Here is a 14952-nt window from a genome sequence, read left to right on the forward strand (position 1 = left end):
ACAAGCTGGACAGAAAAAAACAGCAAACAAATAGCAAAGAGGAACTTAGCTATGCAGAGCAGCAGGCCACAGGAACGATCCAGGAGGAAACAGGTCCAATACTAGAACATTGACTGGAAGCCAGGATCAAAGCACTAGGTGGAGTTAAATAGAGAAGCACCTAACGACTTCACCACATCACCTGAGGAAGGAAACTCAGAAGCCACAGTACCACTTTCCTCCACCAACGGAAGCTCACAGAGAGAACCAGCCGAAGTACCACTTGTGACCACAGGAGGGAGCTCTGCCACAGAATTCACAACAGTACCCCCCCCTTGAGGAGGGGTCACCGAACCCTCACCAGAGCTCCCAGGACGACCAGGATGAGCCATATGAAAGGCACGAACAAGATCGGGAGCACGGACATCAGAGGCAAAGACCCAGGAATTATCTTCCTGAGCATAACCCTTCCACTTAAACAGATACTGGAGTTTCCGCCTTGAAACACGAGAATCCAAAATCTTCTCCACAATATACTCCAACTCCCCCTCCACCAAAACCGGGGCAGGAGGATCAACAGATGGAACCATAGGTGCCACGTATCTCCGCAACAATGACCTATGGAATACGTTATGTATGGAAAATGAATCTGGAAGGGTCAGACGAAAGGACACAGGATTAAGAACCTCAGAAATTCTATACGGACCAATAAAACGAGGTTTAAACTTAGGAGAGGAAACCTTCATAGGAATATGACGAGAAGATAACCAAAGCAAGTCCCCAACCCGAAGTCGGGGACCCACACAGCGTCTGCGATTAGCGAAACGTTGAGCCTTCTCCTGGGACAAAGTCAAATTGTCCACTACATGAGTCCAAATCTGCTGCAACCTGTCCACCACAGTATCCACACCAGGACAGTCCGAAGACTCAACCTGCCCTGAAGAGAAACGAGGATTGAACCCAGAGTTGCAGAAAAACGGTGAAACCAAGGTAGCCGAGCTGGCCCGATTATTAAGGGCGAACTCAGCCAAAGGCAAAAAGGACACCCAGTCATCCTGATCAGCAGAAACAAAGCATCTCAGATATGTTTCCAAGGTCTGATTGGTTCGTTCGGTCTGGCCATTAGTCTGAGGATGGAAAGCCGAGGAAAAAGACAAGTCAATGCCCATCCTACCACAAAAGGCTCGCCAAAACCTCGAAACAAACTGGGAACCTCTGTCAGAAACGATATTCTCTGGAATGCCATGTAAACGAACCACATGCTGGAAAAACAATGGCACCAAATCAGAGGAGGAAGGCAATTTAGACAAGGGTACCAAATGGACCATCTTAGAGAAGCGATCACAGACCACCCAAATGACTGACATCTTTTGAGAGACGGGAAGATCTGAAATAAAATCCATAGAGATATGTGTCCAAGGCCTCTTCGGGACCGGCAAGGGCAAAAGCAACCCACTAGCACGAGAACAGCAGGGCTTAGCCCGAGCACAAATCCCACAGGACTGCACAAAAGTACGCACATCCCGCGACAGAGATGGCCACCAAAAGGATCTAGCCACTAACTCTGTGGTACCAAAGATTCCAGGATGACCAGCCAACACCGAACAATGAACCTCAGAGATAACTTTATTCGTCCACCTATCAGGGACAAACAGTTTCTCCGCTGGGCAACGATCAGGTTTATTAGCCTGAAATTTTTGCAGCACCCGCCGCAAATCAGGGGAGATGGCAGACACAATTACTCCCTCTTTGAGGATACCCGCCGGCTCAGATACACCCGGAGAGTCGAGCACAAAACTCCTAAACAGAGCATCCGCCTTCACATTTTTAGAGCCCGGAAGGTATGATATCACAAAGTCAAAACGGGCAAAAAACAACGACCAACGAGCTTGTCTAGGATTCAACCGCTTGGCGGACTCGAGATAAGTCAAGTTCTTATGATCAGTCAAGACCACCACGCGATGCTTAGCTCCTTCAAGCCAATGACGCCACTCCTCGAATGCCCACTTCATGGCCAGCAACTCTCGATTGCCCACATCATAATTACGCTCAGCAGGCGAAAACTTCCTGGAAAAGAAGGCGCATGGTTTCATCACCGAGCAATCAGAACTTCTCTGCGACAAAACAGCCCCTGCTCCAATCTCAGAAGCATCAACCTCGACCTGGAACGGAAGCGAAACATCTGGTTGACACAACACAGGAGCAGAAGAAAAACGACCCTTCAACTCTTGAAAAGCTTCCACCGCAGCAGAAGACCAATTGACCAAATCAGCACCTTTCTTGGTCAAATCGGTCAATGGTTTAGCAATACTAGAAAAATTGCAGATGAAGCGACGATAAAAATAAGCAAAGCCCAGGAACTTTTGCAGACTTTTCAGAGATGTCGGCTGAGTCCAATTATGGATGGCTTGGACCTTAACAGGATCCATCTCGATAGTAGAAGGGGAAAAGATGAACCCCAAAAATGAAACCTTCTGAACACCGAAGAGACACTTTGATCCCTTCACAAACAAAGAATTAGCATGCAGGACCTGAAACACCGTTCTGACCTGCTTCACATGAGACTCCCAATCATCCGAGAAGATCAAAATGTCATCCAAGTACACAATCAGGAATTTATCCAGGTACTCTCGGAAGATGTCATGCATAAAGGACTGAAACACTGATGGAGCATTGGCAAGTCCGAATGGCATTACTAGATACTCAAAATGGCCCTCGGGCGTATTAAATGCAGTTTTCCACTCATCGCCTCGCTTAATACGCACAAGATTATACGCACCACGAAGATCTATCTTGGTGAACCAACTAGCCCCCTTAATCCGAGCAAACAAATCAGATAACAGCGGCAAGGGGTACTGAAATTTAACCGTGATCTTATTTAGAAGGCGGTAATCTATACAAGGTCTCAGCGAACCATCCTTCTTGGCTACAAAAAAGAACCCTGCTCCCAATGGCGACGATGACGGGCGAATATGCCCCTTCTCCAAAGACTCCTTCACATAACTCCGCATAGCGGCGTGCTCAGGCACAGATAAATTAAACAGTCGACCTTTTGGGAATTTACTACCAGGAATCAAATCGATAGCACAATCACAATCCCTATGCGGAGGTAGGGTATCGGACTTGGGCTCATCAAATAAATCCCGGTATTCAGACAAGAACTCAGGAACCTCAGAAGGGGTGGATGACGAAATAGTCAGAAATGGGACATCACCATGTACCCCCTGACAACCCCAGCTGGACACAGACATGGATTTCCAATCTAAAACTGGATTATGGACTTGTAGCCATGGCAACCCCAACACGACCACATCATGCAGATTATGCAACACCAGAAAGCGAATAACCTCCTGATGTGCAGGAGCCATGCACATGGTCAGCTGGGTCCAGTACTGAGGCTTATTCTTGGCCAAAGGCGTAGCATCAATTCCTCTCAATGGAATAGGACACTGCAAGGGCTCCAAGAAAAACCCACAACGCCTAGCATACTCCAAGTCCATCAAATTCAGAGCAGCGCCTGAGTCCACAAATGCCATGACAGAATACGATGACAAAGAGCAGATCAAGGTAACAGACAGAAGAAATTTTGACTGTACCGTACCAATGGTGGCAGACCTAGCGAACCGCTTAATGCGCTTAGGACAATCAGAGATAGCATGAGTGGAATCACCACAGTAGAAACACAGCCCATTCAGACGTCTGTGTTCTTGCCGTTCAACTCTGGTCAAAGTCCTATCGCACTGCATAGGCTCAGGTTTAAGCTCAGGTAATACCGCCAAATAGTGCACAGATTTACGCTTGCGCAAGCGTCGACCGATCTGAATGGCCAAAGACATAGACTCATTCAGACCAGCAGGCATAGGAAATCCCACCATGACATCCTTAAGTGCTTCGGAGAGACCTTTTCTGAAAATAGCTGCGAGCGCACCTTCATTCCACTGAGTGAGTACGGACCACTTTCTAAATTTCTGACATTATACCTCTATTTCATCCTGACCCTGACACAGAGCCAGCAAATTCTTCTCTGCCTGATCCACAGAATTAGGCTCATCGTACAGCAATCCGAGCGCGAGGAAAAATGCATCGATATTACTTAATGCAGGATCCCCTGGCGCAAGGGAAAATGCCCAGTCCTGAGGATCGCCACGCAAAAAAGAAATAACGATCCTAACTTGTTGAACTGGGTCACCAGAGGAGCGAGGTTTCAAAGCCAGAAATAGTTTACAATTATTTTTGAAACTCAGAAATTTAGTTCTATCTCCAAAAAACAAATCAGGAATAGGGATTCTCGGTTCTAACATAGAATTCTGAACCACAAAGTCTTGAATATTTTGTACTCTTGCCGTGAGCTGATCCACACATGAAGACAGACCTTTAATGTCCATTGCTACACCTGTGTCCTGAACCACCCAAATGTCTAGGGGAAAAAAAAAAGGCAAAACACAGTACAAAGAAAAAAAAATGGTCTCAGGACTTCTTTTTTCCCTCTATTGAGAATCATTAGTACTTTGGGCTTCCAGTACTGTTATGAAAGGTAATTCAGTACCACAATGGACATAGAGGTCAGCGCACATACAGTGACCTGGCAATAACCCAAAAAACAAGAAAGAGCTCTGAGACGTGGGAACTCTGTTGACCGCAATCCCTAATCCTCTCCAACCACACTAAAGGCAGCCGTGGATTGCGCCTAACGCTGCCTATGCAACTCGGCACGGCCTGAGAAACTAGCTAGCCTGAAGATAGAAAATAAGCCTACCTTGCCTCAGAGAAATACCCCAAAGGAAAAGGCGGCCCCCACATATAATGACTGTGAGTTAAGATGAAAAGACAAACGTAGAGATGAAATAGATTTAGCAAAGTGAGGCCCAACTTTCTGAACAGAGCGAGGATAGGAAAGATAACTTTGCGGTCAACACAAAACCCTACAAAAACCACGCAAAGGGGGCAAAAAGACCCTCCGTACCGAACTAACGGCACGGAGGTACACCCTCTGCGTCCCAGAGCTTCCAGCAAGCAGTAAAAAACAAATTGACAAGCTGGACAGAAAAAAACAGCAAACAAATAGCAAAGAGGAACTTAGCTATGCAGAGCAGCAGGCCACAGGAACGATCCAGGAGGAAACAGGTCCAATACTAGAACATTGACTGGAAGCCAGGATCAAAGCACTAGGTGGAGTTAAATAGAGAAGCACCTAACGACTTCACCACATCACCTGAGGAAGGAAACTCAGAAGCCACAGTACCACTTTCCTCCACCAACGGAAGCTCACAGAGAGAACCAGCCGAAGTACCACTTGTGACCACAGGAGGGAGCTCTGCCACAGAATTCACAACAGGGGGGCTGCTGCCTAATACACTACAGGATCTGACTATGGGGGGGCTGTGGCCTAATACACTACAGGATCTGACTATGGGGGGGCTGCTGCCTAATACACTATGGGATCTGACTATGCGGGGGCTGCTGCCTAATACACTATAGGTTCTGACTATGGAGGGCTGCTGCCTAATACACTACAGGATCTGACTATGGGGGGGCTGCTGTCTAATACACTACATGATCTGCCTATGGGGGCACTGCCTTATACACTACAGGATCTGCCTATGGCGGGGTGCTGCCTTATACCACAGGGTCTGCCTATAGGGGTACTGCCTTATACTACAGGGTCTGCCTATAGGGGTACTGTCTTGTACTATATTGAGGACTATCTGGCACATTATACTATATGGCGGTTATCTATGGGGCCATCATACAGTGTAGGGATTACAGTGTTGGAGCCATCAAACAGTTTGAAGGCTACTAAGGGGTCAGTATACTGTGTGGGTGGTACTATACAGCGAGGGAGCATCATGCTGTGTATAGGGGAGCTGTACAGGGGGAGACTCAGGACATTATTAAATGTAGAGTGGGCACTTATTGTTATAGGGGAACTCGGGTTACTGTGACTATCAAAGGGGCACACAGGGCAATATTACTTTCTAGGGGGCAAAATATGGGCAGTGTTTTCTAAGGCACTTGCACCTGGCATTACTATATTATAGATGGGGTGCTTTAGAATTTACAAAGCAGATACAGTAATAGGGTCACATTCGGCAGCAGAGGCTCATTATCGGGGTATCAGGTGCAGTAATAGGGACACATACGGCAGCAGCGGCTCAGTATTGTGGTATCAGGGGCAGTAATAGGGACACATACGGCAGCAGCGGCTCAGTATTGGGGTATCAGGAGCAGTACTAGGGACACATACAGCAGCAGCGGCTCAGTATTGGGGTATCAGGAGCAGTACTAGGGACACATACGGCAGCAGCGGCTCAGTATTGTGGTATCAGGGGCAGTAATAGGGACACATACGGCAGCAGTTGCTCAGTATTGGGGTATCAGGTGCAGTAATAGGGACACATGGCAGCAGCAGCTCAGTATTGGGGTATCAGGTGCAGTAATAGGGACATACGGCAGCAGTGGCTCAGTATTGGGGTATCAGGTGCAGTAACAGGGACACATACAGCAGCAGCGTCTCAGTATTGGGGTATCAGGTGCAGTAACAGGGACACATACAGCAGTGGCTCAGTATTGGGGTATCAGGTGCAGTAACAGGGACACATACAGCAGCAGCGTCTCAGTATTGGGGTATCAGGTGCAGTAATAGGGACGCATACGGCAGCAGCGGCTCAGTATTGGAGTATCAGGTGCAGTAACAGGGACACATACAGCAGCAGCGTCTCAGTATTGGGGTATCAGGTGCAGTAACAGGGACACATACAGCAGTGGCTCAGTATTGGGGTATCAGGTGCAGTAACAGGGACACATACAGCAGCAGCGTCTCAGTATTGGGGTATCAGGTGCAGTAACAGGGACACATACAGCAGCGGCTCAGTATCAGGGTATCAGGTTCAGTAACAGGGACACATACAGCAGCAGCGTCTCAGTATTGGGGTATCAGGTGCAGCAATAGGGACATATGGCAGGAGCGGCTCAGTATTGGGGCATCAGGTGCAGTAACAGGGACACATACGGCAGCAGCGGCTCAGTATTGGGGTATCAGGTGCAGTAACAGGGACACATACGGCAGCAGCAGCTCAGTATTGGGGTATCAGGTGCAGTAATAGGGACACATGGCAGCAGAGGCTCAGTATTGGGGTATCAGGTGCAGTAATAGGGACACATGGCAGCAGCGGCTCAGTATTGGGGTATCAGGTGGAGTAATAGGGACACATACGGCAGCAGCGGCTCAGTATTGGGGTATCAGGTGCAGTAATAGTGACACATACGGCAGCAGCGGCTCAGTATTGGAGTATCAGGTGCAGTAATAGGGACACATGGCAGCAGCAGCTCAGTATTGGGGTATCAGGTGCAGTAATGGGGTCACATACGGCAGCAGCGGCTCAGTATTGGGGTATCAGGTGCTGTAGGACACATACGGCAGCAGCGGCTCAGTATTGGGGTACCAGGGGCAGTAATAGGGACACATACGGCAGCAGTGGCTCAGTATTGGGGTATCAGGTGCAGTAACAGGGACACATACAGCAGCAGCGTCTCAGTATTGGGGTATCAGGTGCAGTAATAGGGACACATACGGCAGCAGTGGCTCAGTATTGGAGTATCAGGTGCAGTAATAGGGACATACGGCAGCAGTGGCTCAGTATTGGGGTATCAGGTGCAGTAACAGGGACACATACGGCAGCAGCGGCTCAGTATTGGGGCATCAGGTGCAGTAACAGGGACACATACGGCAGCAGCGGCTCAGTATTGGGGTATCAGGTGCAGTAACAGGGACACATACGGCAGCAGTGGCTCAGTATTGGGGTATCAGGTGCAGTAATAGGGACACATGGCAGCAGAGGCTCAGTATTGTGGTATCAGGTGCAGTAATAGGGACACATACGGCAGCAGCGGCTCAGTATTGGGGTATCATTTGCAGTAATAGGGACACATACGGCAGCAGCAGCTCAGTATTGGGGTATCAGGTGCAGTAATAGGGACACATGGCAGCAGAGGCTCAGTATTGTGGTATCAGGTGCAGTAATAGGGACACATACGGCAGCAGCAGCTCAGTATTGGGGTATCAGCAGGATGATGAGTTTGTGCAGGTTGGGAATAGATGATGATGGAGCTGGAATGTGAGATGTGAAATGTGTCTTTGTTGTATTCTCTGCAGACGAGTCCTGGCTGGAAAAAGTTGTCATGTCGGTCTAGGCCAAATGGAAAAGATGGGAAAAGTGAACGATTCCATCAGAAAGAACATCAGCGGTAAGAAACTATCTGTAACTGTGCTGTTATCTCTTATATGTTCTGTAGGACTGGTATCTACCACTGACCGTATGGTGGTAATATCTATGTTGGTTCTCCTCCACTATTAGGGCGCGTCACCGAGTTGTAATCAAGGTTACCTGGTTAGAGGCCCACTCAGAAGCTTCGGCCCCCTGAACCAAAACCCTAGCTACGCCTCTGGGTGTTGCAGTCAAGAAATGCACGGATCCGGGAAATATTTTTGAGTTTGAGATCACAGGAGTAGGCAAGGGCTTGGATAGCACTGGTGGAGGGGTAGAGTGAGATGGGGGAAAGATGATGAATTCTGTTTTGTCCATGTTCAGTTTTAGAAAGCGAGCAAAAAAGAAGGCCGAGATAGCAGACAGACATTGTGGGATTTTGGTAAGTAAGGAGGTGAGGTCAGGTCCGGATAGGTAGATCTGCGTGTCATCGGCGCAGAGATGGTACATAAATACATATATATATATATATATATATATATATTATATATATATATATATATATATATATATATATATATATATATATATATATATATATATATATATATATAACAAAGTATCACACCATTAGGTGACGGATATAGCTGCCCTTTTCTTCCTGCACAAGTCACACAGCATGCCCAGAACACTTTCCTACAGAGCATGGTATGTAGGTCTTCACCAGATATGACTTTCCTTAGTCCATGTGACAGTTGCAAAGTAAATCTCTAAACTGTGGTTTCCATAGGAGATGAGCAGCAAAAAGCAATATTGCCATCCCGATAATTATGTAAAGCAGATTATTGATTTTTTAAAAATATATATGTTTCAGTATCTTAATAATAAAATATCTAAGCGATAGGCCATGTTCACACACAAGGCTGAATAACAAATCGAGGCAAAAGGGCAATACAATTTCATAGCTTGAGTTAGAAGCTCACCTTTATTTCTATTCCAACCATTTCATCTTGGTTTGTGTTTCTAGAGTTTGTTGTCCCTTGCAGAAGAATTAAGAAAAGTAGAAGATCTGGAGGACAATGTGATTAAAATAATATTACTAGGGTTAGACAATGCTGGCAAGACAACCATCTTGACGCGGCTTGCTTTGGAGGAAGTCAGCAATATAACTCCAACACAGGTATGTACATGGCATTATTTGGAATATGCATTTTAAAGTGACATTGGTGGCATATAATTAGAATATGCTATATGCTACGAATGTCCATTTTGTGGGGGTTTCTATTACTCCTGCTGAATATTAGGGCTATATATGGGCTGGATAGAAGAGCTGGCAGCTTTATCTATATGTGCCCAGAATAACTGAACTATCTCACTAAAAACCTCATTAACATTTCTGGCAATGTAAAGTAAGCAAACGGCACCATAAACTTAAGACCCAAATAATATGCAGTACAGCAGTATATTACAGCTTGTTGCTATTACCAGGATCTGGCTATTACAGCTGTGTACCTCCTGCGTAAAGCAAATGATTAAATAAAAACAGTGTTGGTTCCCACGCAATTTTCACAGTCTGCAGAGGGAAAGCCCAACTACAGAGGGAGAGAAAAGCTGGGGGCTACAGGAGTCCTTGTGTAAGAGGGTGAACTGTAGTCCCACTGAGAGGGCACTAGGACCCTGTGGTTTTTGCCTATTGCAGAAGAGAACAGACCGTGCAAAACTCCCAGAGACAATGTGTGCTGCTGGGTGGGGTCTAGTGTCTCGGGTGTAAAGTGAAACTTGGAAGTGAGAGCTGAGAGAGAAAAAGGCGGGAAGCAAAGGCAGAAGCTGCTGTGATATCTTAAAGAGAGACTGTGTGTGGATTTACTGCAAGTGTTTTTGGAGGAAAAGAAGCTTTTGAGAGACTTTTTGTTGCTAACGTTCCCCTGGAGAAGAATTAACCTTTTGTTTAACTCTGTGAGAGACTTGTGTGGCTAACGTTTCCTGGAGAGGAGTTAACCCTTTATTTAACAAAAGACTGAGACTTTATTAAGAACCCAGTACGTATTTGGAAGTCTGTGGATTCCCTGTGCATTGAGTGGAGAACCAAGTCTGGACAGACTGCTGATACAGAGACGGACGGATTGTCGTGGAAGCATTCCTAGGAGCTACAGAAGCAGAGACTACATCGTGAGACCACTAACCAAGTCCCCGGCGTTTGGGCTCGGCATCGGCCGACAAGACAAGAGGAGCTTGCTGTAACTTATTGGCGCTGAAAATATGAACTGGCTGCAGCCTGTGCGGATTCCTGCCTGAGAGGAAATCCATCTCAGGATACGGTACCATAGTTATAGATACCCGGGTATCTCTGCTCAGAGTGTTAAATTGTTACTTTAGAGGTGTATCTTATATTAGAGTTGTGTAAGTTATACTCAGTGTGCCATTCCAGGGGCTCCCTTAATAACACTACATTCAATTTACACTTGTTCCTGTTTTTAGTTGCCTGTTAGGTAAATTTCTTACTAGTCTGTTGTAGTATACAGTTCTCAGGAGACCTTGGAGTGGCACAGTGATTTCAGCTGCTGCTGAATTAGTGTATCTTTGGGGTGCATCTGTCTTAATATTCTCCATATTACCTTGATTATTTTGCTTTTGAGTAAATACCGTTGGAGATTTCTGCCTTGGTCTTGGTTTGTGACTCACTGGATCTTATTCGGACCTCTGGTCATTACATTTTTGGCGTAGTCGGCAGGATCCAGTGTTTGTCATGGACGAGGGCGATGGTGGAAATGACCCCGCTGTATCCGCATCCTCCTCGGGGGTTGGGGTTCCCCTGGCAGCCGCGGCGACTTCGGGAGGGTATGTGCCTGTAGGAGCTTTACTTCAGCACATGCCGAAATACGATGGGCGCAATATGGCGTTGCAAGATTGGGCTGAGAGAATCCGGAGTATTCTGCGCATGTGTAATTTGACCCCCGCGTTACGCGCTGAGCTGGCATTAAATGCACTGGAGGGTGATATTAGGCGTATGGTGATGGTGCGCCCAGAATCAGAGAGGGATACATTAGAAAAGATTTTGGAACTGTTAGAGGGGAGTTTGGGGGGCCGAGCGCACGTGGCCCAGCTTCGGTCCCTATTCTTTAATCGTCCCCAGAGAGAGTGTGAGTCCCTGATGCAGTACTCTAATATTTTGCAAGAGATGTTGAATGAGATGCAGCGACTAGACCCGGGGGCCATGGGGGCATTCCGGGAGGTAGACCGCTTGCTCCGGGACCAATTCATCACCGGTGTAGCCAATAGACTTCTCCGGGACAAACTGTTGGAAATGGTCCGGGTTGCACCAGAGTTATCTTTCTGGCAGATTTACCGAGCTGCAGTGGAAAGGGAAGAGAAATCGGCCTATGTTCCCGAGGGGTCAGTGAACAGTGCCCAGCTGGAGGAAGGTGGTTCATCAGGGTCGGGGGGAGAGGGGCTGGTAAGCGTGGTACAAGCTCTGCGTGCTGAGGTGAAGGAGTTGAAGCTGAAATTGTCTCAACTGACAGTTGATCCCGCCTCTACCCCCTCGCGGGAACCTCCTGCCTCACCCCCTGGAACGGTGACCCCGCAAATGGCCAGGTCGTCCTATCATAATGAGTCAAGCCCTCGCCCACGAGGAACAATCACCTGCTGGAAGTGTGGCCGCCAGGGACACATCTCGCGTTACTGCCGGGCGCTTACAGCCCCAGAAACCCCGTCGCCGGCTTTAAACTTCCGGCCGCTGCCATGAGAGGGCAAGCAGCAGCGGCCCCACCCACACAAAGCCCTCGACGGAATGAACAAGATTTGTTTGCATGTAGTCCAGTGATAGAAGCAGAGTTTGAAGGGCGGAAGATGAGGTGCTTGGTTGACACGGGATCCGAATGTACTATAATGCCTCTAGAAGTATATGAGAGATACTTCAGTCGACTAGTGATTCCAGAGGATGGCCGAGTGATACGACTGACCGCCGCAAATAATGGTCAATTGTCAGTAAAAGGGATCGTGTGGATGCAACTAAAAATGTTTGGTCAAGAGCTGGGGCAGAAAGGGGTAGTACTGGTGGATCACCCCCCTAGAAGAGGGATGGAAGTGACGCTCGGAATGAACGTGCTGCGAGATTTGAATCACCAGATGTATGCCAGTGAAGGACCCCGATACTGGGCCCGTGCGACAAGACACCGACCCACACAGAGAATTCTACACCGTCTAGTGCTGAGTTGCGACTTGCTGAAAAGTGCGGTCCCAGGTGGCCGGGTGGGCCGGGTCCGAGTGACTTCGAGGGCCCCGATCCTGCTGGGACCCAGACAAGAGGAACTCTTAATGCTGCCTGTGGGAGCTGCACAGAGATTGAATGGGTTTGAAGTGCTACTTGAGCCCGCCCGAGAGGGTTCCTCATTTGCCAAGGTACATGTGGCCCGTTCTTTGGCGATTGTGAAGAATGGACGAGTACCGGTCCGATGTATCAATGTTTTAGATGAAGCTGTTGCAATTCCCGCTGGGACCATACTGGCTGAACTGTTCGTACCGGCAGAGAAGGTGCCGGAAAATGCAGGGTTCGAATTGCGACCAGACCAACAGTCATCCTGGACATTCGCGGTCGAGGTAGGCCGGACTGAACCTCCTACGGAGGAATGGAATGTTCATGTGATCATGGAGCAGATGGGAGTGGATCGGGAGAAGCTGACCCCCGTGCAGTTGGAGCAGTTGGAGAGAGTTTTGTGGGAACATCAAGAGACCTTTTCCCGACATGGAGAGGACTTCGGGTGTACCCAGACGATTGAGCATGAGATTCCAACGGGGGATACTCCACCCATTAGAGAAAGATATCGCCAAATTCCTCCGGCGCTCTATCAAGAGGTGAAGAGCATGGTGGCCAGTATGCTGGACAACCAAGTGATCCGAGAGAGCCGGAGTCCCTGGGCGGCCCCTGTAGTCTTGGTCCGCAAGAAGGATGGGACACTCCGATTTTGTGTGGACTATCGGAAATTGAATGCCCACACCGTACGGGACGCATATCCTTTACCCCGTATTGAAGAATCCCTGTCGGCCCTGGGTCGGGCCAAGTATTTCTCAACGTTGGATTTGGCAAGCGGGTACTGGCAGGTCCCAATGGCTGAAAAAGATCGGGCCAAGACGGCGTTTGTATTGCCAATGGGGCTCTTTGAGTTCAACCGGATGCCCTTTGGCCTCGCTACCGCCCCGGGAACCTTCCAACGCCTGATGGAACATTGCTTGGGTGATCTAAATTTTGAATCAGTCCTGATATATTTGGACGACATTGTGGTGTTCGGAACCTCATTTGAAGATCATCTGGAGAAGCTGCGTCAAGTTCTCCGGCGGCTCAAGAGCTACGGCCTGAAAATAAAGCCAAAAAAATGTCAGCTGTTACGAAACCAGATTGAATATTTGGGACATCTGGTGACCCCGGACGGGGTACTACCTTTATCCAGTAAGATTAAGGCGGTACAAGAGTGGCCACCTCCTTGTGACCTGCGAGAAGTGCGGGCCTTCCTGGGCCTAGCAGGATACTATCGGCGGTTTGTGCCTAAATTCTCACAAGTGGTGAGTCCCTTGAATGAACTTTTGAGAGGGACAGCGCTGGGTCCTCGAAATCGCCCCATTCCATGGGGGCCCCTACAGAAAAAGGCATTTGATGGAGTGAAAACCGCCCTAACGAGTGCCCCATTGCTGGCCTACGCCCGGTTTGACACCCCTTTTTTGTTGTATACCGATGGTAGTCTTCATGGGTTGGGGGCAGTACTAGCACAGGTGCAGGACGGCCGAGAACGAGTGATTTCTTATGGCAGCAGATCTTTAAGAGACTCCGAGCGAAATCCGGCTAACTACAGCTCATTCCGTCTGGAATTGCTGGCCCTGGTGTGGGCAATGACAGAACGCTTCGCCGAGTATCTAACAGGAGCTGAGGTGCTAGTCATGACAGATAACAACCCGCTAGCTCACTTAGAGAATGCAAAACTGGGGGCGTTGGAGCAGCGGTGGGTCGCCAGACTGGCCAAGTTCAATTACCGCATTAAATTTCGCTCTGGTCGAGAGAACGGCAATGCAGATGCATTGTCAAGAGTGCCCCTTGGGTCATCCGGGGAAGATGTTGATGAACAACTTGAGGATACTGAAACTCCAGCTTTGGGGCAAATACCTATCTTCCAAAGTGTGGTACACTCAAGTGGGGTGGCCACCGGGATGCCCTGTGTCCTGGGTAAAACACCCTCAGATTGGACAAGAGTCCAGGATGAGTGTCCGGACGTTGCACTTGTGCGCCGTTGGGTACAAAACAAGGCCTGGCCCAGTGCAGAGGACAAGGCTCAGTTGTCCATGGAAGGAATGAAACTCCTTCGACAATGGGATAAATTGTGTGTGGAACAAGGTCTTTTGTATCGTAAGGTGTACCTGCCATCGGAGCTGCAGCATCGGTACCAACTGATAATTCCTGTGGGGATGGGGCCGGTGGTCGCTCGTGAGGCGCATGAGAAGGGGGCCCATTTTGGAAGTGAAAAGACACTTCAGTGGTTGCAGCGAGTCCTCTACTGCCCTGAGTTGGGAGGGATGGTGGCCGACGCGTGTCGGCAGTGCCGAATTTGTGGGCTCAACAAAAGCCCTGAGCAGCGGGCTCCCACACAGTCTATTAAGACTTCAGCTCCACTGGAACTACTCATGATTGACTACGTGTTGATAGGGTACTCTACATCAGGGTACTCCTACTGCCTGGTGATGACAGATCACTTTACCAAGTATGCTGTAGCGGTGCCGACAA

The 14952-nt window shown here is 48.5% G+C and overlaps 1 protein-coding gene across 2 annotated transcripts in view; it reads left to right on the top strand.

The window, feature by feature from the left end:
- The window catches only part of LOC138673983 (ADP-ribosylation factor-like protein 3), a 63080-nt gene that overhangs the window by 9974 nt on the left and 38154 nt on the right, over positions 1-14952 (top strand). For both annotated transcript variants that reach the window (XM_069761983.1, XM_069761984.1), the window contains exon 2: positions 9211-9363. In XM_069761983.1, the coding sequence (XP_069618084.1) occupies positions 9211-9363 (153 nt within the window). The remainder of the gene's footprint in view (positions 1-9210; positions 9364-14952) is intronic.

The sequence above is a fragment of the Ranitomeya imitator genome, chromosome 4 (assembly GCF_032444005.1).
Source record: "Ranitomeya imitator isolate aRanImi1 chromosome 4, aRanImi1.pri, whole genome shotgun sequence".
Classification (NCBI taxonomy): domain Eukaryota; kingdom Metazoa; phylum Chordata; class Amphibia; order Anura; family Dendrobatidae; genus Ranitomeya; species Ranitomeya imitator.